This window comes from Pygocentrus nattereri, chromosome 23, assembly GCF_015220715.1.
Source record: "Pygocentrus nattereri isolate fPygNat1 chromosome 23, fPygNat1.pri, whole genome shotgun sequence".
Classification (NCBI taxonomy): Eukaryota; Metazoa; Chordata; class Actinopteri; order Characiformes; family Serrasalmidae; genus Pygocentrus; species Pygocentrus nattereri.
In genome coordinates, this window is record NC_051233.1 from 2,414,845 (window position 1) to 2,442,344 (window position 27,500).

The 27,500-nt window shown below is 45.0% G+C and overlaps 1 protein-coding gene across 2 annotated transcripts in view; it reads left to right on the top strand.

Moving 5' to 3' along the window:
• kif1c (kinesin family member 1C) overlaps positions 1–27,500 on the top strand; it is a 53,156-nt gene that overhangs the window by 9,084 nt on the left and 16,572 nt on the right. Inside the window, exons 1-11 of one of the 2 annotated variants that reach the window (XM_037533530.1) lie at positions 3,262–3,284; positions 4,854–4,987; positions 10,919–10,995; positions 13,656–13,835; positions 15,271–15,336; positions 17,524–17,702; positions 19,003–19,114; positions 20,332–20,409; positions 23,152–23,217; positions 23,422–23,500; positions 26,747–26,825. In XM_037533530.1, coding sequence (XP_037389427.1) covers positions 4,885–4,987; positions 10,919–10,995; positions 13,656–13,835; positions 15,271–15,336; positions 17,524–17,702; positions 19,003–19,114; positions 20,332–20,409; positions 23,152–23,217; positions 23,422–23,500; positions 26,747–26,825 — 1,019 coding nt within the window. In that variant the 5' untranslated portion in view covers positions 3,262–3,284; positions 4,854–4,884. Of the gene's footprint in view, positions 1–3,261; positions 3,285–4,853; positions 4,988–10,918; positions 10,996–13,655; positions 13,836–15,270; positions 15,337–17,523; positions 17,703–19,002; positions 19,115–20,331; positions 20,410–23,151; positions 23,218–23,421; positions 23,501–26,746; positions 26,826–27,500 lie in introns of those variants that run through there. The other variant, XM_037533529.1, reaches the window with a different exon arrangement.

Consider the following 27,500-nt stretch of genomic DNA (forward strand, 5'->3'; position numbering starts at 1 on the left):
CTTGCGCCAGAGTGTGTGTGTGTGTGTGTAAATGGGCAGCGATATGTGTGTAATGGCAGCTATGTGTGCTATGCGGGCCGTGTCGCTGAGAGGAGGCCGTGCGAGTCCGGCTCTGGAGGATGTAGTTCTCCGTGCTTAGCTGGTCTTTTTTTGTGGTCTGAAAGTTTCTGACAAACATTTCAATGCAGCACATGCACGGACAATCCCTGAAGGCGCGTTCCAGACGATCCCATACCGTCCCCTCATTCCAGACTGGCCTTACCCTGAAAATACAAAAATAAACCGGCATGTGTTTTAATAGCGGTGCATGCATTACTACAGCTGGCCATGAGGGACGAAGAGCAGCGGCCTTTCAGACGCTAACTCGGGCCCGTCGGTGCTGGGCTGCATGAAATGAACACTTATATTTCTACGTCCTGGGCTCGGATGGTTCGGGGCGGAACTACCAGAGGATATCGGTGAAATGGAAAAATCTATAACTGGTCGTTTTAGTTCATTTTATGTGGTAAAATCCTGCATTTTGCCTCTGGGAGTATGGTAGTAATACTCTTATTTCATTTTTAAGTTCTGGCTTGAAACAGAGGTTAATTTCTGTAGCCAGCCAATAGAAATGATCCAATCAGGATGGTTTTCTCTGATATCTAGGTAGCCAAGCTTCTCTCCCATTGGTTAGGACTTCAGGTGGTCGACCGGAGACCTTACGCACTAGAATAATAATTCTAAAGGTTAAAAGGAAGACTGTGAACTAGTCGTAGTGTAAGCAGTGTTCAGGGTGGTTGTTGGGACTCTTTACTGAAAGAGTCGCTGTATGAGGGTGGCTACACACAGAATTATCACTGCTGTAGAGATCTCGCACTCAAGCTTCACCACTGGTTCATATATAGATCTTTGAACACTCAAATGGTTCTTAACCTTAAACAATATTCGATTAATTACACGACTGTGGACAAATTAAAGACGACTGTACACGACAACCACAGCGTTTACTGAACTGCACTATAATGTTGTTTTATTTTAGAAAATAAGTGTCCGCTTCAGCGTTGGGGACAGTCTCAAAATTTCCAGTAGAAAAGTTATTGCAACCGTTATTACTATTAGTAATAGTGCTGGTCTCGCTGTAAGAGATATACTGGTCAGCAGACGTATTTACAGAGATAATAATGATGGAATTTTTTTTTTCTGGCCGTTTTGAGACGGTGCCTAACTCTGAAGTGACTGAGGAAACAAGCGCTGATGGCGTATGATTTTAAGCTGGATGTTTCTCAAATAAAAAGTAAAGCAAAGGAAAAGACCACACACACACACACACACACACACACACACACACACAGTACCTTAATTTTTCACACGGTTCTCCATTTAAGAGGATTCCCACTATATACACTACACCAACCACTATATACCCACTACACTACACCAACCACTATATACCCACTACACTACACCAACCACTATATACCCACTACACTACACCAACCGCTATATACCCACTACACTACACCAACCGCTATATACCCACTACACTACACCAACCGCTATATACCCACTACACTACACCAACCGCTATATACCCACTACACTATACCAACCGCTATATACCCACTACACTATACCAACCGCTATATACCCACTACACTATACCAACCACTATATACCCACTACACTACACCAACCACTATATACCCACTACACTATACCAACCACTATATACCCACTACACTACACCAACCACTATATACCCACTACACTACACCAACCACTATATACCCACTACACTATACCAACCACTATATACCCACTACACTACACCAACCGCTATATACCCACTACACTACACCAACCACTATATACCCACTACACTATATACCCACTACACTATACCAACCACTATATACCCACTACACTATACCAACCACTATATACCCACTACACCAACCACTATATACCCACTACACTAACCAACCACTATATACCCACAGCACTACACCAACCACTATATACCCACTACACTACACCAACCACTATATACCCACTACACTACACCAACCACTATATACCCACTACACTATACCAACCACTATATACCCACAGCACTACACCAACCACTATATACCCACTACACTATACCAACCACTATATACCCACTACACTATACCAACCACTATATACCTTTACACTATACCAACCACTATATACCCACTACACTATACCAACCACTATATACCCACTACACTACACCAACCACTATATACCCACTACACTACACCAACCACTATATACCCACTACACGAACCAACCACTGTATACCCACAGCACTACACCAACCACTATATACCCACTACACTATACCAACCACTATATACCCACTACACTATACCAACCACTATATACCCACTACACTATACCAACCACTATATACCCACTACACTACACCAACCACTATATACCCACTACACTACACCAACCACTATATACCCACTACACTAACCAACCACTATATACCCACAGCACTACACCAACCACTATATACCCACTACACTACACCAACCACTATATACCCACTACACTATACCAACCACTATATACCCACTACACTACACCAACCACTATATACCCACTACACTAACCAACCACTATATACCCACAGCACTACACCAACCACTATATACCCACTACACTACACCAACCACTATATACCCACTACACTATACCAACCACTATATACCCACTACACTACACCAACCACTATATACCCACTACACTAACCAACCACTATATACCCACAGCACTACACCAACCACTATATACCCACTACACTGCACCAACCACTATATACCCACTACACTATACCAACCGCTATATACCCACTACACTGCACCAACCGCTATATACCCACTACACTGCACCAACCACTATATACCCACTACACTACACCGACCTGGAACTTCTGGAACTGGCCTGTTTTTTATGCAGGATTACTGAAGTCTGTTTCTCAATGACTGGAATGACTATTGTTCTTTTGTGCTGTTCAAGTGAAAAATATACTAAGAAGTACCTTAGTAAGGTTTCACTCTGCGTGCGTGAGCACTACTAACATGGCAGAGAGAGTTGGAGAAAATTTCTAATCATAATTATGTATGTATATGTGTGTGTGTGTGTGTGTGTGTATACCAACATAATTCTAAAGGTTAAAAGGAAGACTGTGAATTAGTCGTGGTGTAAGCAGTGTTCCAGGTGGTTGTTCCAGGTGTCTGTCTTCTCGGTCTCAGTTTCCCCTCTTAAAGGTGAACTCGGCTTATTTTTCCAAAAAATCTGCATGTTTAACTGGTTAAGATGTAAACAGGGCGGTTCAGAGCGGTTTGGGTGTGAAACTCTGTTCTAGATAAATTTATCGAGTCAGAACTGCTCACAGTGGTGGTGATGGGAACCGGACGTCCCTCTAAAAGCTCCTCACAGAAAGTTCCTACATGAACTGGTTCTGAATTCACTGCCTGATGACTGAGACGCTGTTTTACAGTAGTTTGGAGAAGAGGGTTACATGGAAGGTGTATTGGAGCAAAATAATGCCTCATCATTCCAGATTTTCCACTGTTTTCCATCATCAACATTCCATATAAACTCAGAAGGCTCGTGTGGGCTCTCTGGTGGTTCTGGATGGTAAATGTCTATCTGTGTTGTAGTCATGGAGACTTCTGGTTCCCATCACCACCACTGTAAAGACATCTGAACCATTTCCCATTAGACCACTCTGAATCCCAGGAACGTGCGCTTGGTGGTTTGCCTACATAGACGAAATAGCTGCGATTAGTCATTTGCTCTCGGTGAAATCGCGTGGCGGAGCCCGCATTGTTATTAAAAGCATCATTTCCTTCAGTGACTGTGTTTGTAACTTCAGAGCGGGTTTGTAATTGTGTGTTGTAATTATAGGTTAGTTCAGGCTGTCCTGTGTTGAAGTGTGACTTGGCTGCCTGCCAGACTGTTATCCTGAAGAAGGAAACACCTGCTATACACACAGGTCACACACCTCTGTGTGTGTGTGTGTGGTAAATGATCTGCTCTGGGAGAGGCGTGGAGGTGTGGGAAAATGGAAAGAGGAAAAAAAAAACCCTGAGAAATAAAACCCGAGCCCATGGCCTCTGGCCTCTTGTGCTGCTCCGCGGTGGAGAATAAGGCTGAGAATATCTGAGTGTGTTCTCTGATAAACAGCAGCTCTGAAACTGAAAACTCTCCGTTCTAGATAAACTTCCCGAGTCAGAGCCGTTCCCAGTGGTGGTGATGGGAACCAGACGTCCCTCTAAAAGCTCCTACAGAAAGTTCCTACATGAACTGGTTCTGAATTCACTGCCTGATGACTGAGACGCTGTTTTATGAGAGTTTAGAGAACTTCAACTCCATTCATGGTGGAGGGAGACATGCAGGGCGCTGTGCAGCAAAATAGTCCCCAAAGAAAACTCATTATTCCAGATTTTCCACTATTTTCCATCAACGTTCCATATAAGCTCAGAAGACTCGTGTAGGTTCTCTGGTGGTTCTGGGTGGTAAATAAAATGTCTGTATCTGTTTTGTCGTCATGGCGACGTCTGGTTCCTATCGCCACAGACTCAATTATGGGGGAATTTTTAAAAAATCTGTGGAGTTTTCCTTTAAAGATGGAAGTTTTCTGAAACCTCTTATTCCTAAAGAATAATCGTAATCAAATCATTGTAAACTCAGATTTGTGGCACTAATGTTGACGTATAGCCGTGTGTAGTTTATTTATTTATTTACTTGTTTATTGATTGTGTTTATGCCTGCATTGTTGTGTTTTATCAGGATGTTTAAAGCTCTGTTTTTTCCTCCTTCTTGTCCCTCAGGTGCTGAAGGCTGATAGGTTTGCTGGTCGTCATGGCGTCCTCAGTGAAGGTGGCGGTGCGCGTGAGGCCTTTTAACAACCGCGAGACGAACCGTGGAGCGAAGTGTGTGATTCAGATGCAGGACAAGTCCACCTGTGAGTTTAAGATACACTCATTGTGTGTTTTTGCGCTTGTTAAAAATTCTGGAAATCTCAGAAATAGTAACTTTATAATAAAGGAAAGTTCTTTCTTAAGAACTCTAAGGTACGATAACGTAGTGAGTTCTTTTTGGAGCGTTTCTGTTGGTTCCTATCATCACAGCTGGTGTTTAAAATGGTGAAGAACCAATACATTGACCAAAAATAATGGAGGTATATGGTTTCTGTATGACTGCAATGGTACGGACAAAGTTTATTGCAGCTTATTGACGGTTAAAGCCAGAGAGGCCAGGTTGAGATGGTTTGGACATGGGTTGAGGAGGAATAGTGGAGATATTGGGCAAAGAATGTTGGAGATGGAGCTGCCGGGTAGAAGGAGAAGAGGTAGACCTCAGAGAAGGTTTATGGATGTAGTGAAGGTGGACATGGAGATGGTTGGTGAAAGTAGAGGAGGCAGTGGATAGGGCAAGATGGAGGCAGATGATCCGCTGTGGCGACCCCTAAAGGGAGCAGCCGAACGAAGAAGCAAGGAGTGACGTTTATTGACGTGTCGCGCTCGTCCAGAGGGAAACGGTCATGACGATCGCTGCCGAAGCCTTCAGTGCCGTCTTCGAAAGCATCACAGGAGCGATTCTGAAGTTCCAGTGGTTGACAGCTGGGCTCATCACCCAGAATGTGCTCGAGTTATTCGGCCACTTCTTTAGTTCGTGTCCTCGGGTCCTTCAAACTGGTCTCTGGTGCTGCGGCCTCGGGCTCCTCTGGTCGCTCCGAGTTTGAGTCTCCTCTGTTTTTTTGGTACAGAAACTTCAGCCTAAGCGTTTATGAGTCTCAGCAGCACGAAATCCTGACGAACGTCGAGCTGGACTGACGTAAAAGTCGCATGAATTCCGATCTGGCTGTTCAGACTGAGTCGCCCTGCCGCAGATCGGATACGGATCGGATTTCAGTCCCACATATGAAAGCGTCTCAAATCGGAATCGAGTGTCCGATTCAGTTCATCTGTTCACGCTGACACAGAGGCACACATCTGGGTCACACATGAGGAAAGAGATCGGATTTGGAGACTTTCACCTGCTGTGTAAACGCAGCCATAGTGGGCCAGTGCAGTGACGAGTATAAGGCAGGCCTGCTTCTGTGATCAGACCCAGTTCGACGCTGTGCCGGCTGTGCTGTGTTGCTCGTGAAGTGCTGCGTTAGTGCCGAGTTGCTGCATTCGCCTCTGCGCTGTGCTGGTAATCGAAGTGCTACACTAGCTGGTTTGTGTTAGCCCTGGCACTGAGCTCCAGACCACACGTTCTCCTGCATTCTCCTCCTCTTACAAAACATTTCCACTGTTCCTCCAGAGGTGTGGAACCGTTACTCCTCACTCCATATCCCTACCCCCCCCCCTTTTGTGTTTGAACGTTTAAAGCAGAATTCCTTCTCCTCTTTTCCTCTCACTCTTCCTTCTTTCCTTTTTTTCCCCTCTCCCCACCCTTCCTCCCTCTTTCTCTCTCTCTCTGTTTCTATGTAAAGAATCTGAGGGGCTGGCAGTGTGTTTGGTTTGACCTCTCTCCAGTACAAACACAGACGTGTGTGTGTGTGTGTGTGTGTGTGTGGGGCTCTCCTCCGCCCTGACTTTCCTTCAAACGCTTCATCTCTCGCACTGATCCAGGACCAGCTTTCTAATGTAAAACCCAGACTATTTGCTTTGTGGAGGAATCAGGAATCGTCTGAAACTGAACTCGTTCAGTGTTGAAATGATTCAGCCTGATGACGATTCTGTTTTGAATGATTCAGTCTTGTGACTCGTTGAACTCGATGTGATGCCAGTCTCAAACCAAACTGAGTTTGAAGCAGTTCAGTCTCTAAACGAGTCAATTGCTGGATGGTTCAGTCCCACAACAAATAATCCCAAAAAGCACAGAGACACAAAATGATCAGATTGCAAGAGAGTTCCTTCTCAAAGGTTCAGTCTCTGAATGATTTAGTCTCAGAAACATTCCGTCTCAAAAATGTTCCGTCTCTGGGCTCCCGAGTGGCGCAGCCGTCTAAGCATCGGCCGTGTCATCTGGAGATTGCGAGTTCGATCCCTGGTGATGCTGCAGTCGTCTGGTGGGTAGGATTAGCCCCCCGTCTCCCCCGATCACTCAACGCGATACTAGTCAGCGCAGGCTGACGTCCGAGCGCGTTCGGCTGTCCAATGACGTTGCATGAGCAGCAGTTCGAAAAGAAGTGGTGGCTGGTTTCACAGGCCTTGGAGGAAGCCTGTGCTGCCTTCACCCTCCTAGCGTTGGTAGCATCGTGTGATTGGGGGAGTCTTTAGTAGCAGGTGGAATTGGAAACAACTAAAAAATTGGGGAGAAAAGGTCTCAGAATGATTTGGTCTCAAAATTGTTCAGTCTCAATGATTCAGCCTCTGAACAGTTCAGTCTTGACGTAGTTCAGTCTCAATGATTCAGTCTTGACGTAGTTCAGTCTCAATGATTCAGCCTCTGAACAGTTCAGTCTTGATGTAGTTCAGTCTCAATGATTCAGTCTTGACGTAGTTCAGTCTCAATGATTTAGTCTCTGAACAGTTCGGTCTTGACGCAGTTCAGTCTCAATGATTCAGCCTCTGAACAGTTCGGTCTTGACGTAGTTCAGTCTCAATGATTCAGTCTCAATGATTCAGTCTTGACGTAGTTCAGTCTCAATGATTCAGCCTCTGAACAGTTCGGTCTTGACGTAGTTCAGTCTCAATGATTCAGTCTCAATGATTCAGTCTTGACGTAGTTCAGTCTCAATGATTCAGCCTCTGAACAGTTCGGTCTTGACGTAGTTCAGTCTCAATGATTCAGTCTCTGAACAGTTCGGTCTTGACGTAGTTCGGTCTCAGTGATTCAGTCTCTGAACAGTTCGGTCTTGATGCAGTTCACTCTCAATGATTCAGCCTCTGAACAGTTCGGTCTTGACGCAGTTCAGTCTCAGTGATTTAGTCTCTGAACAGTTCGGTCTTGACGTAGTTCAGTCTCAATGATTCAGCCTCTGAACGGTTCGGTCTTGACGTAGTTCAGTCTCAATGATTCAGTCTCAATGATTCAGTCTTGACGTAGTTCAGTCTCAATGATTCAGCCTCTGAACAGTTCGGTCTTGACGTAGTTCAGTCTCAATGATTCAGTCTCTGAACAGTTCGGTCTTGACGTAGTTCGGTCTCAGTGATTCAGTCTCTGAACAGTTCGGTCTTGATGCAGTTCACTCTCAATGATTCAGCCTCTGAACAGTTCGGTCTTGACGCAGTTCAGTCTCAGTGATTTAGTCTCTGAACAGTTCGGTCTTGACGCAGTTCAGTCTCAGTGATTTAGTCTCTGAACAGTTCGGTCTTGACGTAGTTCAGTCTCAATGATTCAGCCTCTGAACGGTTCGGTCTTGATGCAGTTCAGTCTCAATGATTCAGTCTCAATGATTCAGTCTTGACGTAGTTCAGTCTCAATGATTCAGCCTCTGAACAGTTCGGTCTTGACGTAGTTCAGTCTCAATGATTCAGTCTCTGAACAGTTCGGTCTTGACGTAGTTCGGTCTCAGTGATTCAGTCTCTGAACAGTTCGGTCTTGATGCAGTTCACTCTCAATGATTCAGCCTCTGAACAGTTCGGTCTTGACGCAGTTCAGTCTCAGTGATTTAGTCTCTGAACAGTTCGGTCTTGACGCAGTTCAGTCTCAGTGATTTAGTCTCTGAACAGTTCGGTCTTGACGTAGTTCAGTCTCAATGATTCAGCCTCTGAACGGTTCGGTCTTGATGCAGTTCAGTCTCAATGATTCAGTCTCTGAACAGTTCGGTCTTGACGTAGTTCAGTCTCAATGATTCAGTCTCTGAACAGTTCAGTCTTGACGCAGTTCAGTCTCATTTTGATTAAATATTAAACCAGTTCAATCTCAACATGGTTTGATATTGAACCGTTTAAGCCTCAGACCCTCTGAGGCTCTGTCTGATTTACTGAACATTGAAATATGATTTTAACACAGTTCGATTAGATTTTGATCCTGTTTGTTTGCTTTATAATGTTAAAATGCACTGAATATACAGCCGTATCTGGAGGAGCTGCTTACACACTAGTCGATTATAGACTGCAGAAATATAGCAAGCTTCATTTATTATTTTACTTAGAAAATGTGCTTGAGTATTGACCATTATAATCGGTTCTCGAACGTTCCACAATTGATGGTTTTTCGCAGGATTACAAAGAGGCCACTGTCTCTAAAGCTTAAATGCCACAGACAGATGGAGAGAAAGGCCCACTCAGAGTTTCTATAGGCTGTGAATGGAGTCTCCATGGAGAGGAAATCTTGCTCTGCTGGAGTGTGTTGTTCTCCTGTGTGCGTGTGTGTGTGTGTGTGTGTGTGTGTGTGTGTGTGTGTGTGTGTGTGTGTGTGTGTGTGTGTGTGTGTGTGTGTGTGTGTGTGTATAGATGGGTATTGACTCTGTCAACACTGCAAGGGGTGTTTGCAGTCGTGCCTTTGTTACACTGATAGATGGGAGCAAATTTTTAAAAGAAGCACAAAAACAAGGAAGAGCTGGTGGTTAATTAAGGCTTAAAGCATTATTAATTAATTTATAATGACTTAACAGGTTGTTGTTTTTGTCATTGTGTCTTTTAAGAGTGATATGTAAATAAGCTCTGTTCTGATTGGCCTGTGTTGAGCCTTGTTCAAGAAGCAGTCCAGGCTGAAATGCCCCTTGCATTACTCTCAAAGTTCGGGATATCTGGCTCTGGGGTGAAATTTATGGAAACTGTAAAAAGTTCACGCTACAGTGATGTTACATTGTAAAAGTCGGGCGTTTCAGGAGAAGCGTGCGGTGGTGATTTCCTCGTCTCAATTTACTGAGACAAAAGCCGACAGCAGTGGTGGGTAAACCCCAACAAACAATCTCAATGTCTCAATAACTCGTCATGCGCCCTTCAGCATCAGTTACAGCTTCACAGCGACGTCTCCTGCTGTTCACCAGTCGACTCGTTGTCTGCTGGGGCACGGCGTCCCACTCTTCTTGAAGGACGGCCCTCAGGTCATTGAGGTTCTGGGGTACAGAGTTACGAGCCTCTACACGGCGACCCAGATGATCCCATAGGTTTTCTATGGGATTCAGGTCTGGAGAAAGTGCAGGCCGCTCCATCTGAGGTTCCCCGGTCTCCAGCAGCCGTTCCCTAATGATGCCACCTCGATGAGCTGGAGCGTCGTCGCCCATGAAGACGAAATGAGGCCTGGGTTGTTCATGCAGAGGCGCAGTGACTGGATTAGTGATGTTATTCAGTAGTTTGGGCCACTGGGTCTCTGTACCGTTCACAAAGTGTAGGGCAGTTCTGTATTGACTGGACACACCTGCCCACACTAACACCACCACCACCACCAACTCGCCGTTAAGCTCCTTGTTAGAGAACAGCAAGTTGTGCAGAAAGTACTGAAACACTGAACAGCTGGACATGTGCATTCAAAAGTTTAGAGACGGTCACATTAAGTTCACCTGTAGGTTCATCCTGGAATTTCACCCGAAAGCCAAATATCCCCGAGATTTTGTGAGTAGCGTATAACATCAGTGTAAATGGGCAGAGCTCAGCTGCTCTAGGCTGAATGGGCAGATGTATATGAATATGATGGTGTGTGTGACCTCACAAAAACGGTCAATTCGGAACACTTTTTGTTTAGGTTCTGTGTATGGATTGTATGAAGTGGAGAGCAGATGATACGTGTTGAAACATTAATAATACTGTTTACCAATCTGTGCAAGATTAAATTTTCCATGATAATGGGCCCTTTAATGGAAAAGTCCTAATAATAACTAAGAAAAATTAGATTTACGAGGTTTACAAATGACAGATGAAATGAAAATGTTTGCGTTGTCAGTTTTCTTATAAAATAAAAATCAGGAAAGAAACACTTCACTGATATTTAATGATGTTTGTTTGTGTTCCAGGCATCATCAATCCTAAACAGCCCAAAGATGCACCAAAAAGCTTCACCTTCGATTATTCCTATTGGTCACACAGCACGGTAAGCTGCTCTCAGCACTGATGGATAAAACACAGTTCAGTCTCAACAGTTAAATCTCAAAACGATTCAGTCTAAAACTGTTCGGTCGCAAGACGATTCAGTCTAAAACTGTTCAGTCGCAAGACGATTCAGTCTAAAACTGTTCGGTCGCAAGATGATTCAGTCTAAAACTGTTCGGTTGCAAAATGATTCAGTCTAAAACTGTTCGGTCGCAAGACGATTCAGTTTAAAACCTGTTCGGTCGCAAGATGATTCAGTCTAAAACTGTTCGGTCGCAAGACGATTCAGTTTAAAACCTGTTCGGTCGCAAGATGATTCAGTCTAAAACTGTTCGGTCGCAAAATGATTCAGTCTACAACCGTTCGGTCGCAAAGTGATTCGGTTTACAACTGTTCGGTCGCAAGACGATTCAGTCTACAACTGTTCGGTCGCAAAGTGATTCAATCTAAAACTGTTCAGTCGTAAAATGATTCAGTCTAAAACTGTTCGGTCGCAAAATGATTCAGTCTACAACTGTTCGGTCGCGAAGTGATTCAGTCTAAAACTGTGCGGTCGCTTGAAATTCTTGAATAAAATGTGAAATAACAGCTTGTGGTTTGCTGTCATGCCAATTACTAGAACATTTCACGCGTAAGGCTTCGTTGTTAACAGAGAACGATACGCTGCCTGTCACAGGTTTGGAGATACCAGGCATTTTAAAATGTTTTTAATACAAATGATCAGGTTTTCTTCATTGATCTGCAATAAGTTATTGCATTAACCCTCAGGACCTGAAGATACAGGTAAATGTATGGCCTTCATAAGTTCAGAACAGTTTAAGCTACAGACAAGATCCACGTGTCAGACGGACCAGCAGACCCGTCCCAAACTCCCGAGCGTGATGAATAATTCGGCTCAGAAAATCACCCAAAATCCTGATGTTACTGCTCTGCTTTTAGCCTTCATATTCCAACAAAGCGTTCAAACAGCAACATGATTCACTCATCAGACTCTACCTCACCATCCAGAGCGATCATCCACCTGTGACTGTCCATCAGCCAGCGATCCAGCTCACCCAGAACCCACTCGCTACTATATTACATGCTTTTAATTTTCATATTGTAAACAAAGACTTAAAAACAGCCACATGATTCACAAATCTGAAGTCAGCAGAGCCTGACATCACCAGCCAGAGCGAGAGACACCAGCTTTAACATCCCGCAGCCCAGAAATACAGCACAGACACACAGCCGGATCACCGTAAAACCTGCTCTGGGCTCTGTGCTTTACCCTTCATACGGCAACGGAAGGGTTAAACGGAAAGCTTTTCCGGTCTTACCCTTTATCTTTACCTAAAGCTGGCAAAACGGCAGGAACAGCTGCAAAAGCCGATTTTGGAAATGGAGCCCAAGGCTGTTCTCAGACCTGTTCACAGCACTCAGACCTTTCAGGTGTGTGAACTACTTTTGGGCCAGGAGAGTTTTAATATGACGTTTTATCAGTAGTTCAGGAAAGAAAACGGTCAGATCATCACTTTCTCTTCGTAGGCTGTGATGAACACAAAGCACAGAGCTGCTTATGATGAACTAATCCTTCACATTTTGTTCCTATTTAAAGGGGAACCCCACCAATCTTTCAAAAATAGGTGTGAACAGAGAGATTCTGAGCGGTTTGGTGTGAAACGGTTCAGACGTCTTTACAGTGGTGGTGATGGGAACCAGGCGTCGCCATGACTACAACACAGATACAGACACTTTATTTACCATCCAGAACCACCAGAGAACCTACACGAGTCTTCTGAGCTTATATGGAATGTTGATGATGGAAAACAGTGGAAAATCTGGAATAATGAGTTTTCTTTGGGGACTATTTTGCCGCACAGCGCCCTGCATGTCTCCCTCCACCATGAATGGAGTTGAAGTTCTCTAAACTCTCATAAAACAGCGTCTCAGTCGTCAGGCAGTGAATTCAGAACCAGTTCATGTAGGAACTTTCTGTAGGAGCTTTTAGAGGGACGTCTGGTTCCCATCACCACCACTGTGAACGGTTCTGTCTCGGTCAGTTTATCTAGAACAGAGAGTTTCACACCAAACTGCTCAGAACCGCCCTGTTTACATCCTAACCATCTAATCATGCAGGAATTTTGAAACATTGGTGGAATTCTCCTTCGAGTGAAATGTAACTTTGAAAAGCCTGATTTGGAAGCTGAAGCAAAGCAAGCCGTCCTCAAACGTTTCAAACGTCAAAACTGATTTTTACCGGTCAGTGAATGAACCTGCCGTCGTGCAAAAGTTTGGGCGCCCCTGGTCATATTCCTTGTTGTTGGTGAAGAGAAAAGTGACCGCGTCCTCGACAGAGAGCACACTTCTGCACACTTTTCTGTGTAGTTAGTTTATTTGCTGCATTTAATGTGTTTGAGGAGGGATGAAACAGAATGTCACTGAAAGTTGTGGCACGTTTTATACTGTGTTTTTTTATATGATCATAAATAAAAATTGTGCAGTGAAACATGCAGAAAAGTGCCCATATAGACACGTGCTCAGTGGAGAGGATGTGTTAACTTGTTTATCTGTAAACTCAACAAAACATGTGATGTGCAAGTTTAGCCTTTGTTTACTGTGCAGCACAGTGATAAATGAAGTTCTAAGTCTTCTAAAGTGAGCTCCCTCGCTGCGCTGCAGGACGAGGGCCCGGCCTTCGCGTCTCAGAGGCAGGTGTATCTGGACATCGGAGAGGAAATGCTGCTGCACGCCTTCGAGGGATACAACGTGTGCATCTTCGCTTACGGCCAGACCGGAGGCGGGAAGTCCTACACCATGATGGGCAAACAGGAGCCCGACCAGCAGGGCATCATACCACAGGTAGCCGTGACGTCCAGAGAGTTCACGTGATAGTTTGGTGAAAAGTAAATAGAAACGGTTCCTAATAATATGATTAACAGCGAATTTAAGCTAGTAGTGAAAGGTGAGAGGAATACATGCTGAATAGCCTGCATTAGCTTTCATTCATTGTTGGCCATCTCAGGAGTTTTGGCTCTACTTCCTTTTATTAGTAGTGGTGGTAGTAGTAGTACCAGTGATGGTGGCGGTAGTAGTAGTAGGTGGTGGTAGTGGTGGTAGCAGTAGTAGGCGGTGGTGGTGGTGGTAGTAGCGGTGGTGGTGGTAGTAATAGCTGTAGTGGTGGTGGTGGTGGTAGTAATAGCTGTAGTAGTGGTGGTGGTGGTAGTAATAGCTGTAGTGGTGGTGGTGGTGGTGGTAGTAATAGCTGTAGTGGTGGTGGTAGTAATAGCTGTAGTGGTGGTGGTGGTGGTGGTGGTGGTGGTAGTAATAGCTGTAGTGGTGGTGGTGGTGGTGGTAGTAATAGCTGTAGTGGTGGTGGTGGTGGTAGTAATAGCTGTAGTGGTGGTGGTGGTAGTCGTAGCTGTGGTGGTGGTGGTGGTGGTGGTAGTCGTAGCTGTGGTGGTGGTAGTAGTAGCTGTAGTCGTAGCTGTGGTGGTAGTAATAGCTGTAGTGGTGGTGGTGGTGGTAGTAATAGCTGTAGTGGTGGTGGTGGTGGTGGTGGTGGTAGTAATAGCTGTAGTGGTGGTGGTGGTAGTCGTAGCTGTGGTGGTGGTGGTGGTAGTCGTAGCTGTGGTGGTGGTAGTAGTAGCTGTAGTCGTAGCTGTGGTGGTGGTGGTAGTAATAGCTGTGGTGGTGGTGGTGGTGGTAGTAATAGCTGTAGTGGTGGTGGTGGTGGTGGTAGTAATAGCTGTAGTGGTGGTGGTGGTAGTCGTAGCTGTGGTGGTGGTGGTGGTAGTCGTAGCTGTGGTGGTGGTAGTAGTAGCTGTAGTCGTAGCTGTGGTGGTGGTGGTAGCAATAGCTGTAGTGGTGGTGGTGGTGGTGGTGGTGGTAGTCGTAGCTGTGGTGGTGGTGGTAGTAGTAGCTGTAGTCGTAGCTGTGGTTGTGGTGGTAGTAATAGCTGTAGTGGTGGTGGTGGTGGTGGTAGTCGTAGCTGTGGTGGTGGTGGTGGTAGTCGTAGCTGTGGTGGTGGTAGTCGTAGCTGTGGTGGTGGTGGTAGTCGTAGCTGTGGTGGTGGTAGTAGTAGCTGTAGTCGTAGCTGTGGTGGTGGTGGTAGCAATAGCTGTAGTGGTGGTGGTGGTGGTGGTAGTGGTAGTCGTAGCTGTGGTGGTGGTGGTGGTAGTCGTAGCTGTGGTGGTGGTAGTCGTAGCTGTGGTGGTGGTGGCAGTGTTAATTGAGCCTGTAGTGTGGTTGTAGTTGCTGCCTAATGTTTATTATTTTCTGTGTTGTTCTCTTTAAGCTCTGTGAGGACCTGTTCAAGCGGACGGCGGAGAACACTGACCCTGACCTCTCCTTCTCTGTGGAGGTAAGCGTGTGTGCCCTCAGTCTGACCTCACACTGTCATCGTTGTCATAACACACACACAGTTTGTGCCGTGTCATCTTGTGCTGCTGCGTCACGTTATATTTTCAGACCATAACAGTGGAGCCCAGCTCAGTCAGACAGCTTTTAAAGTGTTAGAGACACGGGCCACAATCGGTTCTCTTTACTCTCTTATCCCTCAGGGGTCTAGATATTTTATTTGTTTTTGTTACACACGTTTTTAAAAGGGTGACTTTGTGATTCAGGTGCCATTTAGCCTGGTTTACTCTTAAAAGTGTGTGTGTGTGTGTGTGTGTTTTGTGTAGGTGAAAAACACCTTGTGTCTGTGAGGTGTGTGTTTGAGGTGGGGGTGGGGGGGATTCATTCAAATGAATTGTCACTCTGTTATCATGCAGCTCTTAGTGGAGAAGCCTTGTTTGAGTCCGATTTGCACCCTCTGAACAGTCATAACTCGGGAAATGTTCACTCTATCGTTTAACCGAATAGACGGTGTGAGATGAGACCGCTTGAGGATTATTTAGGTGTAACGTTGTGTGTATTGAGAAGAAAATGTCTGAGTTATGACGAGTTAAACACAGAGAAAATCCTGAAATAAGCAGATTCTGATTTTGAGAAATTTACATGGGAGTGAATGGGGCAGTTTTCTGTGCCTAGTGCCAAACAAACGCTCATAACTCTAAAGCTAATTTATAAAATAATTAGATATTTTGAGGTTTCAGAAAAAACAAGTTTCTCTACCGTTTAAAACTGGAATGGAGTTTCTGGGTGAAAGTTTAAGGATGTTAAAGCAGATTCCCTGCGTGATCGGCTGTGTCTGTGAGACTGAGTGGCCTGCTGTGACGTCATCGATGTCAGTTAGAATCTGAAGTTCTGAACTTTCCGCCGTTCATTTCTTATGGGAGGTTTTTAATTTTTAAACTTAATTTTATTAAAAACTACCAATCCGATCGCCTCCAAAAATACAGAGCACAAGTCACAGCGCCGAGACCTGCGAAACACAGTTTGAACGGAGTCTGTACGTTAAGCGGTTTGGGCTGTATTAATCGCAGAAAAGTGTGGAAGAAGAATAAGAAGTATGAGAGATAACAATAGAGATAACAATAGAGAGCTTCTTCATTCACCTCTAATATTTAGATTTTCAGGGAGACTGTCTGTCAAAATATCATTGAAAGTAAAGGAATAAGAACGAGAGAACTGTTTCTCCTTTCCATAACGATGAAAGTGGAGGGTCTAATTTACTGAACCCAGTAGTCACCCAAATAGCTCAGCCGTTCTGTAAGAATTAAATCGCCGCTCTCAGTGAATCCACACGTCCGCGCCACTTTAATGAAGACCTGGGTGAGGTTTAAGTGGGTTGAGAGAAGTTTTTTGGGGGGCATTTTTACAAAATGGCTTTGGGCTTTTTGGGTGACTATTGAGTTCTAGTGTTTAGCTATGTGTGTTAGCCTCGTACCTCCAGGTGTAAACTAAAGGACCATAATTTGGACTCCGAACATGCCTCTGCTGATCGACTTCATTTGGAGTAAGTGGAAAATTGGGGCAAACTTGGGTGAATATTACAAAAACATGAATATTTCTGAAATATTTTACTGACTGTTTGAAGTTGTAGTGAGCAGGTATGGACCAAAATGATGGTGTTATTGCCTAAATGCTCTAGATATGTTTTAAGTTATTGATCTGGAACATGCACATCATTTATTGTTGTATCAGTTGAACAACAATAACACCCTAATCGTGGAATCACTCGTTACGTGGAATTACTCGTTTGCTGTCCTGTTGCTCCACAGCTGAATCAGATCAGTAGGTAGTAATAAAATAATCCTCCTCTACAGTAAAATAAAGCTCTGCTGATCCTTCAACACAGTTTAACAGTAAATGGTCTTAAACGCTGGAGTTAATGTAGAACTGCTGATTCACCCTTTAACCCTGAAGATCAGCGCAGACGGCTGGTCACCATAGCAACACAAACACTCACTCTCTCTCTCTCTCTCTCTCTGTCTCTCTCTCTCTCTCTCTCTCTCTCTCTCTCTGTCTCTCTCTGTCTCTCTCTGTCTCTCTCTCTCTCTCTCTCTCTCTGTCTCTGTCTCTCTCTCTCTCTCTCTGTCTCTCTCTCTCTCTCTCTCTCTCTCTCTCTCTCTCTCTCTCTCTCTCTCTCTCCTCCCCCCTGCAGGTGTCCTATATGGAGATTTACTGTGAGCGTGTGAGGGACTTGCTGAACCCGAAGAGCAGGGGGCCGCTGCGGGTCCGAGAGCATCCCATCATGGGTCCGTACGTAGAGGACCTCTCCAAGATGGCCGTCACCAACTACAGCGACATCGCTGACCTGATGGACTGTGGCAACAAGGCCAGGTATAAACAGTAAAACGACCCATATCCTACGTTTTTCTCGCGTTTTGATTCGTCACCAGATTGAGGGAAATTGAGCTCGGTTCTGATTGGCCTCCTGTAGAAGTTCGCCGTGAGTGGCCGAGGCTAAACCGCTACAGCCTGAATAGGCAGACGTGTGTTTTTGTGACGTCACAGGAACATTGAACCCAAGACGGCTGTTCTTCGAGCGTAATCTGCGTAGGTGAAGCTGGGGAGTGACATTTTGACTTTGTTGACATACTAAAAAAATTCAATTAAAGAAAAGTGAGCGAACTTCCAAAAAACTTTTTCCCCAATTTTCTCTACAAATTAGTCATTTCCAATTCCAGCCTCCCCCAGCCGATCACGTGAACAATGTGCAACGTTCTCGTAGCTACGTGAATGAGCTGTGAATGCAACGTCGTGCGACGGCTGTATGCGAGAACTCTAATCGCCAGTTCTGTCACAACAGGCGTCTCCTCTGACTTGCATCACGCTGGGAGATCCCACCCACCCAGAGAGAGAGCGAAGCCAGTTACTATTTGGGTGGAGGGTCATTCTCAGCACTGCAGTAACACTGATGTGGTGGTGGTGTGTTAGTGTGTGTTGCGCTAGTCTGAGTGGATCAGACACAGCAGTGCTGCTGGACTTTTTAAACACTGCGTCCACTCACTGTCCACTCTATTAGACACTCCTACCTTGTCGGTCCACCTTGTAGATGTAAAGTCAGAGACGACAGCTCATCTGCTGCTGCACAGCTTGCGTTGGTCATCCTCTAGTCCTTCATCAGTGGTCACAGGACGCTGTTGGCTGGATATTTTTGGTTGGTGGACTGTTCTCAGTCCAGCAGTGACACTGAGGTGTTTAAAAACTCCAGCAGCACTGCTGCGTCTGATCCACTTATACCAGCGCAACACACACTAACACACCACCACCACTGTTACTGCAGTGATTTCTGTGAGGGTCCATGGGGGTCCTGACCACTGAAGAACAGGGTAACAGAGTATCAGAGAAACAGATGGACTACAGTCTGTAACTGTAGAACTACAGAGTGCAGCTATACAGTAAGTGGAGCTGATTAGGTGGACAGTGAGCGGAGAAACAGGGAGGTGGTCAGAACGTTACGCCTGATCGGTGTAATAATTGACGTGAGGGGGGGCTTGTTTGATGGCCTAAAGCAGATGCTTATTTACTGAACCTGTTAAAGCTGATAACTTTATATAAGGTGACACTGTTTATTCTGTCTGTATTTCAGGATGTTTATCTTCACCTCATGCATTATTTATATCCCCCCCCACTGTAGAACGGTAGCTGCCACCAATATGAATGAGACGAGCAGTCGTTCTCACGCCGTTTTCACCATCCTGTTCACGCAGCGCCGCCACGACCAGATGACCAACCTGGACACTGAGAAGGTGTGTCGTGTCTGTACAGGCTTGTGTGTGTATATCTAAACACTTTAATGTAAAACATCAGGGACGTTTTAATCTTTTATGACTTCATGATTTTATTCCAAGCCTTGTTGAAGTATTTCTCTCGGTCCATTCATCAATAATGTTCCACACATAATACAGTGCAGCTGCTGAGATGAGATTATTTAGAAAACTAACGATCACAAAAAAAACCACTGGGCAGCGACGATATGCAAATACAGGAAGGTTTTAAACTGTTAATCCTGTTTGCTGATTACAGCTGCCTGATTCTGTATACACTCATTGCACCTTTACAGCGCTGTGCAAAGGTTTTAGGCGTCTAAGCAAATGTTTAACCAGTTGACCTCAGCAGTGAGTTCATCACAATATACATTAGAATAAAGTCACATTCATAATTCAAATAAACAGAAAAACAATAAACAGTAACAAGAATTTCTCGGGTCCATATTTTTCCTGGACACCTTCACAGCCGCCACAGAGACTCGTTAATATCATCAATTACATCATGAGCTCAATTTACTGAGCACTGATTGGTCAAACCTGGAGCTGCTTTTTAACTACATATAATACTGGGCTTCCTCGAGGAGGAGAGGCTTGGAGATGGGAAACAAACACACCCACATCCATTTGTTTATATATATATATATATATATATATATGTGTGTGTATTAATTAATATTCTATAAATTTTGTTTATTCAAATATTAACACTTTTCTCAGCAAATGAGCACAAATACATTTTGAGAATGTGTCTTGGGTGCCTTCACGTAGCACTGTATATAAAATTCTCAAAGGTCTCCTAATATCAATAACCAATAATCAGTCCCCGTATATCAGTCAACAGTAAGCTGTGTGTGTTTTGTTTTGCGTCTAGCTACCTAGCTCTGTCTAGACAGACATTCTCACTAACTGGCAATGGGATCTGATTGGTTGGCGTTACTGCTACTGAGCGCTGATTGGTTGGTGAGGTTTGTGATGTATAAGACACGGTTATAAAATCCTATATATCCTGTAAACTCGTAAACGCACAGGGAAGAAATCAAGGCAGTTATTTTGGCTCCAGGGCCCCAAAAATAAAGTAAAAATAATTCAGATTATTGTAACTAACGGTCAGATCTGTTAGGCGTGGTGTACGATTGAAGACCAGGTGTGTATAACTGTGTTTATTAGGTTTTACAATGTTTTACTCTGTTTTTCAGGTGAGCAAGGTCAGCCTGGTGGATCTGGCCGGAAGCGAAAGAGCAGATTCCTCCGGAGCGAAGGGCATGAGGTTAAAGGTGAGAGCTGATGATCTTCCACGTCTACCAGAACCTTCATTGTGCTTCCAAAGTTTCCTGTGAAGCCCTGTTGGTCTGTGATTTAGACAGATGACTGACCGATTGATGTTGCAGCAAGAGAAGAATGTAAAGGTGGTTCTCTGTGGTCTCTGTTCTGAATGTAGAGGTTCTATAGAAATGAATCGTTTAAATGAATGAGCTTGGTCCTTTATTTCCACACAGCAGCCGCTTCCCTCTGAAGATCAAGACTCTGCTTACAGACTAACCAGCTGTGTGTCGGATGTTTCTCAGTGGACGTCGCAAAACTTTTAACTTCCTACAGTTAAATCATGAAAAAACTGAAATATTGATCGTTGGTAGAGACACTCGGTTCTTTAGCTTCACATATAGGAACCTGGGTGTGATCTTAGACTCTGAGCTCTGTTTTATCGGCATGGAAACGTGAGAGAGTCCGTGAAGTTCGGCCTTTTCTCTCTCAGAGCGACGCAGAGAAGCTTGTTCGTGCATTTGTTACAGCAGAGTTGATCACTGTGATGATCTTCTAGCTTCTTCCTTTCCAACTCGTACAGAATGCTTCAGCATCCTAACGAAAACAGAACAGAGGGATCACATCACTTATTTAAAACTGCGCTGGCTGTCTGAATCATTCAGGATAGACTTTAAAGTTCTGCTACTAGTTCTTACGGCTCTAACAGCTTTCACATGTAGTTCGTTTCAGAAGAACCGAACCGAGCTCTGTTAAAGTGAACCTGGAAGGGAACCAACTGCCTAAAGAGTCTCTAAACCAGAACCAACTCTAAAGAGGACTCGGTTTTCTTTCTGGTCCTTTAGGATCTCAGACCACTTTTTGTTCAGACCACAGCTCCACTAGAACTCGGACCCCTTTCACAGCGCTCGCCAAGTGGGCAGCGTTGGCAGTCCGACCTATCAGGTGATGAGAAGAACCACCAGACCCGCCTGCTGCTCTCCTGTTGGTCACGCTGAAGCGATTGGCCCTGGGGTCTGCCGCGGTGGGCTCTGTTTTCGGCTGTGCTCCTCACTGAAGCTCCACCTGGCGAAGTTTTATTCATTCAGCGTTCAGAGTCCTCAGCTCTGTAAAATCTCGCGAGCTCTCCCGTCTTATCGCTTTACTATGTCGTGCCTCAGATCAGTGACGGGCTTTATCCTGAGTAGAACCTTATAAATGACCCCTGGTGTGTTTCACCTGCTGAAGCGCTGAAGACCACGGCAGTGTGTCCGGCGAGCCTCGAGGTCTTCACCATAAAACAAAGCTGAAGCGGACCCGGGCCGTTTTTTCACAATGCACAAATTAATCGAACTACAAACGAACCCACCTGAGACCACCTCGAGAGGCGGTTAGTTTTTGGGGCCGTTTAGAGGGGTGAGGTCGTTTGCCGTGTTCACATATGGAAAAGAAATCATGACTCAGCCACTTCAGACGCTGAGTCTGACGGCCCGAGTGTGAAAACGCCCTAAATGACCTTAAAGCTCCGTTTACATCACACAGTGTCGGTCTGTCTGTGTTCCAGCACGTAATCTTAGATCTGCAGATACTGACCTTCTACAGACGCCCTCTGAAACACAGGAAACGCGGAGAGGCTCGTTCAGCTCGTCTGCTCCTAAACTGTGGAGCTCGGTTCAGCTTTTATCAGACAGCCGAGCTCACTGTCACTTTTAAGAAGCGTGCCGAGTTCACTATTTGAGGAGGTTTGGTCCACTGATGTAGACATTCTGTGACGACAGCTGATGAATTGGGATGTTTTATAAGCCATTGGTCAGTAATAATAATGATAATAGTAATAATGATCTTTATTTATAGAGCTCTCTTTATACCGGTGGCAGCAGAGAGTCTCGATCATCAGAGGGAATGGAAATGTAGGCAGACACACACAGACAGACAGACACACACAGACAGACAGACACACACAGACAGACAGACACACACAGACAGACAGACACACACAGACAGACAGACACACACAGACAGACAGACACACACACACAGACACACACAGACACACACCCACACAGACACACACCCACAGAGACACACACCCACAGAGACACACACCCACAGAGACAGACACACCCACAGAGACAGACACACCCACAGAGACAGAGAAACAGACAGACAGACACACCCACAGAGACAGAGAAACAGACAGACAGACACACCCACAGAGACAGAGAAACAGACAGACAGACACACCCACAGAGACAGAGAAACAGACAGACAGACACACCCACAGAGACAGAGAAACAGACAGAGAAACAGACAGAGAAACAGACAGACACAGAGAAACAGACAGAGAAACAGACAGACACAGAGAAACAGACAGAGAAACAGACAGACACAGAGAAACAGACAGACACAGAGAAACAGACAGACACAAGGAAAGAAAGAAAACTGTGTCGATCCCGGAGGGAAATTGCGGTGTTTCAGTAGCAACGCGCATAATTACACAAACTTACATAAATTATGCAGAAAAATAGAAATAAATCTAGACAGAAGTTAAAGTACAAGAGAAATGAAGTATAAAATTATCTGTTTACATATTTACGTGGCGTATGAGGGGTGTAACTGTGTCGTCAGCAAAGCTATGAAAATGTATATTGTTTCCTGATGACATCACTGAGAGGGAACATGTACCAAGAGAAAAGCGAAGGACCCTAAATCTGACTGACTTATGTTCACTGATATCCTGCGGTTTTGTTGTGAGAGTGTTTTGTTGTGATTTGCAGGAAGGTGCGAATATAAACAAGTCTCTAACTACACTGGGCAAAGTCATCTCGGCACTGGCAGACATGGTGAGAAGAACACGCACTTTTTGTGGCCGACAGTGAATGACAGGCCATTTAGCAGGACAGCAGTGGCGTAATAATGCTGGCGCTGATAATTGGCAGAATACTTATTTTTCCCATAGTTGTTTTTCTGATTGCTCTTCTGGTCCTGAGAGATTGACTGGCTGACTGACTGGCTGTCCTTTGCTCTCTTGTTTGTTTTGACTCCAGCAAAGCACCAAAAAGAGGAAGTCTGACTTCATCCCCTACAGAGACTCAGTCCTGACCTGGCTGCTGAGAGAGAACCTGGGTGAGCGAGAGAAAGAGAGAGGTTTAATGGACGTGCATTTAAAAAAAACAAAACGTTTGAAACCTATAATTGCCGCTTCCATCCGCATTTCACTACATGACACGTTGTTTAATTAACCTTTTCAAGATCTCTGCACTGGTGTGGGCAGACTTCTGTCAAAGTGCTCACATCTGTTTATTAAAGCATCCTTTTTATGCAGCAGTGCAGTGATGCAGTTCCATTAGAAGGCTTGAAATCGCAGTTTGATTCCCTTTAACCGGTTTATGATTCGTTATTCACAGCAGTTGCGATCGTCTCGTTTACAGCATAAGCACCGAATGAGCGAACTTCGCCTTCAGAGCCTCGCCGCCTCCACAGGGACCCCGTGATCCAAAACGTGAGGTCTGATAACACGGCAAGAGTCAGAGATCAGTTTAGAGATCTGTGAGTCGGGAGGAAATCGGCTCCTCCGTTCCAGACTCTGTCGCTCTGCGTCACTAATTTCTACAGTTATTCGTAAAAAACACCACGATTCCTCTCAGATGAGATGGAGATCATGTCTGTAGCCCAGAGTATCTGTGAACAGCGCCCCCTTTACTTCAGGTGCGCCGGTTCAGGCTGAAATAGGTCCACGGTTAACAGGTTAAAACCCTTTGGTTCTACTTTAGCGTTAAAGTCTAGAATCACAGTTTAAAGTTTTTATTGTTTTAAATACAATAAAAACATCTATTAAAATAGTCTATAGCTTATAGATATATAACTATAGAATTCAACACTTTCTTAGGAAGCTGTGAATAAAAATGAAGGAATGTTCGTGTCCAAAATGATGTGCAGAGCTGAGAAAGCTGGAGAACATCAGGAACGTTCCGAACGTTGGCATTCCGACTAGTGGAATTACTGGTCAGAATAGCTCCTGTTTGGAAGGTGGTGATCGAATCTCAGGCAAATACTTTTCAAGAAATTGTGGAAATGAACGATCGCGGTCTGTTATTTAACGTTTAGTACATTTTAGTGTTTCCAAACATGCACCTCGCTGCTTCGTCGCCTGTTGGTAACGTTAAAGGAGACGGCTGAAGGTTCTTGACTTTAAATGTAAGTGAGAAAAGCTTCTAAAAGGCAGTTGCTGGGATCATGTGAGGAAGATGAAGATGCATGTTTGCGCAGCGATGATATCGAATTAAGAATCTTAGTCGGAATCAAACGTTATTGGCCAGGTTACAGGAGCTCCCAGAGCCGAGTGTCAGACAGACGTTTACATGTAGTGAATAAAATGAAACACAATTCAATAAAATAAAACTTTCGTTCCTACCATCACTCTAACACACACACGCACTCACTCACTCACACACTCACTCACACACTCACTCACACACTCACTCACACACTCACACACACACTCACACACACGCATTCACTCACACACACACTCACACACACACTCACACACACACACTCACTCACACACTCACACACTCTCACTCACACACACACACACAGACAGACAGACACATACAGACAGACGGACACACACTCACACTCACACACTCTCACACACACTCAGTCATACCTGTAAATTTTACAGTCTAAAGTTAAAGTGCTGATTGCAGCAGCAGTTAAAGGGTGTGTAGTGGCAGAGAAAGGGATCAGTGGGGTAATAAGGCAGATCAGTGGGCTGACAGATCAGTGGGGTAATAAGGCTGATCAGTGGGCTGACAGATCAGTGGTGTAATAAGGCCAATCAGTGGGCTGACAGATCAGTGGGGTAATAAGGCTGATCAGTGGTGTAGTAAGGCCAATCAGTGGGCTGACAGATCAGTGGGGTAGTAAGGCCAATCAGTGGGCTGACAGATCAGTGGGGTAATAAGGCCAATCAGTGGGCTGACAGATCAGTGGTGTAATAAGGCCAATCAGTGGGCTGACAGATCAGTGGTGTAGTAAGGCCAATCAGTGGGCTGACAGATCAGTGGGGTAGTAAGGCCAATCAGTGGGCTGACAGATCAGTGGTGTAATAAGGCCAATCAGTGGGCTGACAGATCAGTGGGGTAGTAAGGCCAATCAGTGGGCTGACAGATCAGTGGTGTAGTAAGGCCAATCAGTGGGCTGACAGATCAGTGGGGTAGTAAGGCCAATCAGTGGGCTGACAGATCAGTGGTGTAATAAGGCCAATCAGTGGGCTGACAGATCAGTGGGGTAGTAAGGCCAATCAGTGGGCTGACAGATCAGTGGTGTAATAAGGCCAATCAGTGGGCTGACAGATCAGTGGGGTAGTAAGGCCAATCAGTGGGCTGACAGATCAGTGGTGTAGTAAGGCTGATCAGTGGTGTAGTAAGGTCAATCAGTGGGGTAATAAGGCTGATCAGTGATGTAGTAAGGCCAATCAGTGGGGTGACAGATCAGTGGGGTAGTAAGGCCAATCAGTGGGCTGACAGATCAGTGGTGTAATAAGGCCAATCAGTGGGCTGACAGATCAGTGGGGTAGTAAGGCCAATCAGTGGGCTGACAGATCAGTGGGGTAATAAGGCCAATCAGTGGGCTGACAGATCAGTGGGGTAGTAAGGCCAATCAGTGGGCTGACAGATCAGTGGGGTAGTAAGGCCAATCAGTGGGCTGACAGATCAGTGGGGTAGTAAGGCCAATCAGTGGGCTGACAGATCAGTGGGGTAATAAGGCCGATCAGTGGGGTAATAAGGCCGATCAGTGGGGTAATAAGGCAGATCAGTGGGGTAATAAGGCCGATCAGTGTGGGGTAATAAGGCAGGTGAGTGAGATGCTAGAATAAACACTGGTCTGAGACGGCAGTTCCAGAGGACGGACCGTCAGTGTGATACTGTATTCCAGTATATTTAGAAGTGCAGTTTGAAGCTGGAACGTTGTTTATGTGTGATAACGAACTGTTTGAGAGAGGTGGCTTGTGGGAAGATGCTTCTCTGTAGCCTGGATGTCCTCATCTGGCTGAAAAACCTGCAGGTGTCTAGCTTGTGTTTAAGTTTTGGAATAAAATAACAGCAGTTATTAATAAGTGATATCAAACTTTTGAACACTAGTTTGTGTTTACGTATTTAACATATTTTACTTGACACAAAATTGCCTGTAATTGTACTGTACTGTAATTTAAAGGTGTTTAAAATAAAATGGGTTGGAAGTGAGTGGATGTAGAGTGAGAGGGTGTGTGTGTGTGTGTGTGTGTGTGTGTGTGTGTGTGTGTGTGTGTGTGTGTGTGTGGCTTCATCTGATTTGTTGTGTTTTTTTTTTTTGTTTTTTTTTAAGGGGGTAACTCTCGCACGGCCATGATCGCCGCCCTGAGTCCAGCAGACATCAACTATGAGGAAACCCTCAGTACACTCAGGTATACCTACAGACTACACACCTGAGTACATAAACCATTTAATATGAGAGTCTTCTAATCCCGTATGAATCAGCCTGGCGGTCAGAATTGCGGAGTGCTTCTAATCCAGTGTGAATCAGCCTGGCGGTCAGAATTGCGGAGTGCTTCTAATCCAGTATGAATCAGCCTGGCGGTCAGAATTGCGGAGTGGTTTTAATCCAGTGTGAATCAGCCTGGCGGTCATAATTGCGGAGTGGTTTTAATCCAGTATGAATCAGCCTGGCGGTCATAATTGCGGAGTGGTTTTAATCCAGTATGAATCAGCCTGGCGGTCATAATTGCGGAGTGGTTTTAATCCAGTGTGAATCAGCCTGGCGGTCATAATTGCGGAGTGCTTCTAATCCAGTATGAATCAGCCTGGCGGTCATAATTGCGGAGTGCTTCTAATCCAGTATGAATCAGCCTGGCGGTCATAATTGCGGAGTGGTTTTAATCCAGTGTGAATCAGCCTGGCGGTCATAATTGCGGAGTGCTTCTAATCCAGTATGAATCAGCCTGGCGGTCATAATTGCGGAGTGGTTTTAATCCAGTGTGAATCAGCCTGGCGGTCATAATTGCGGAGTGCTTCTAATCCAGTGTGAATCAGCCTGGCGGTCATAATTGCGGAGTGCTTCTAATCCAGTATGAATCAGCCTG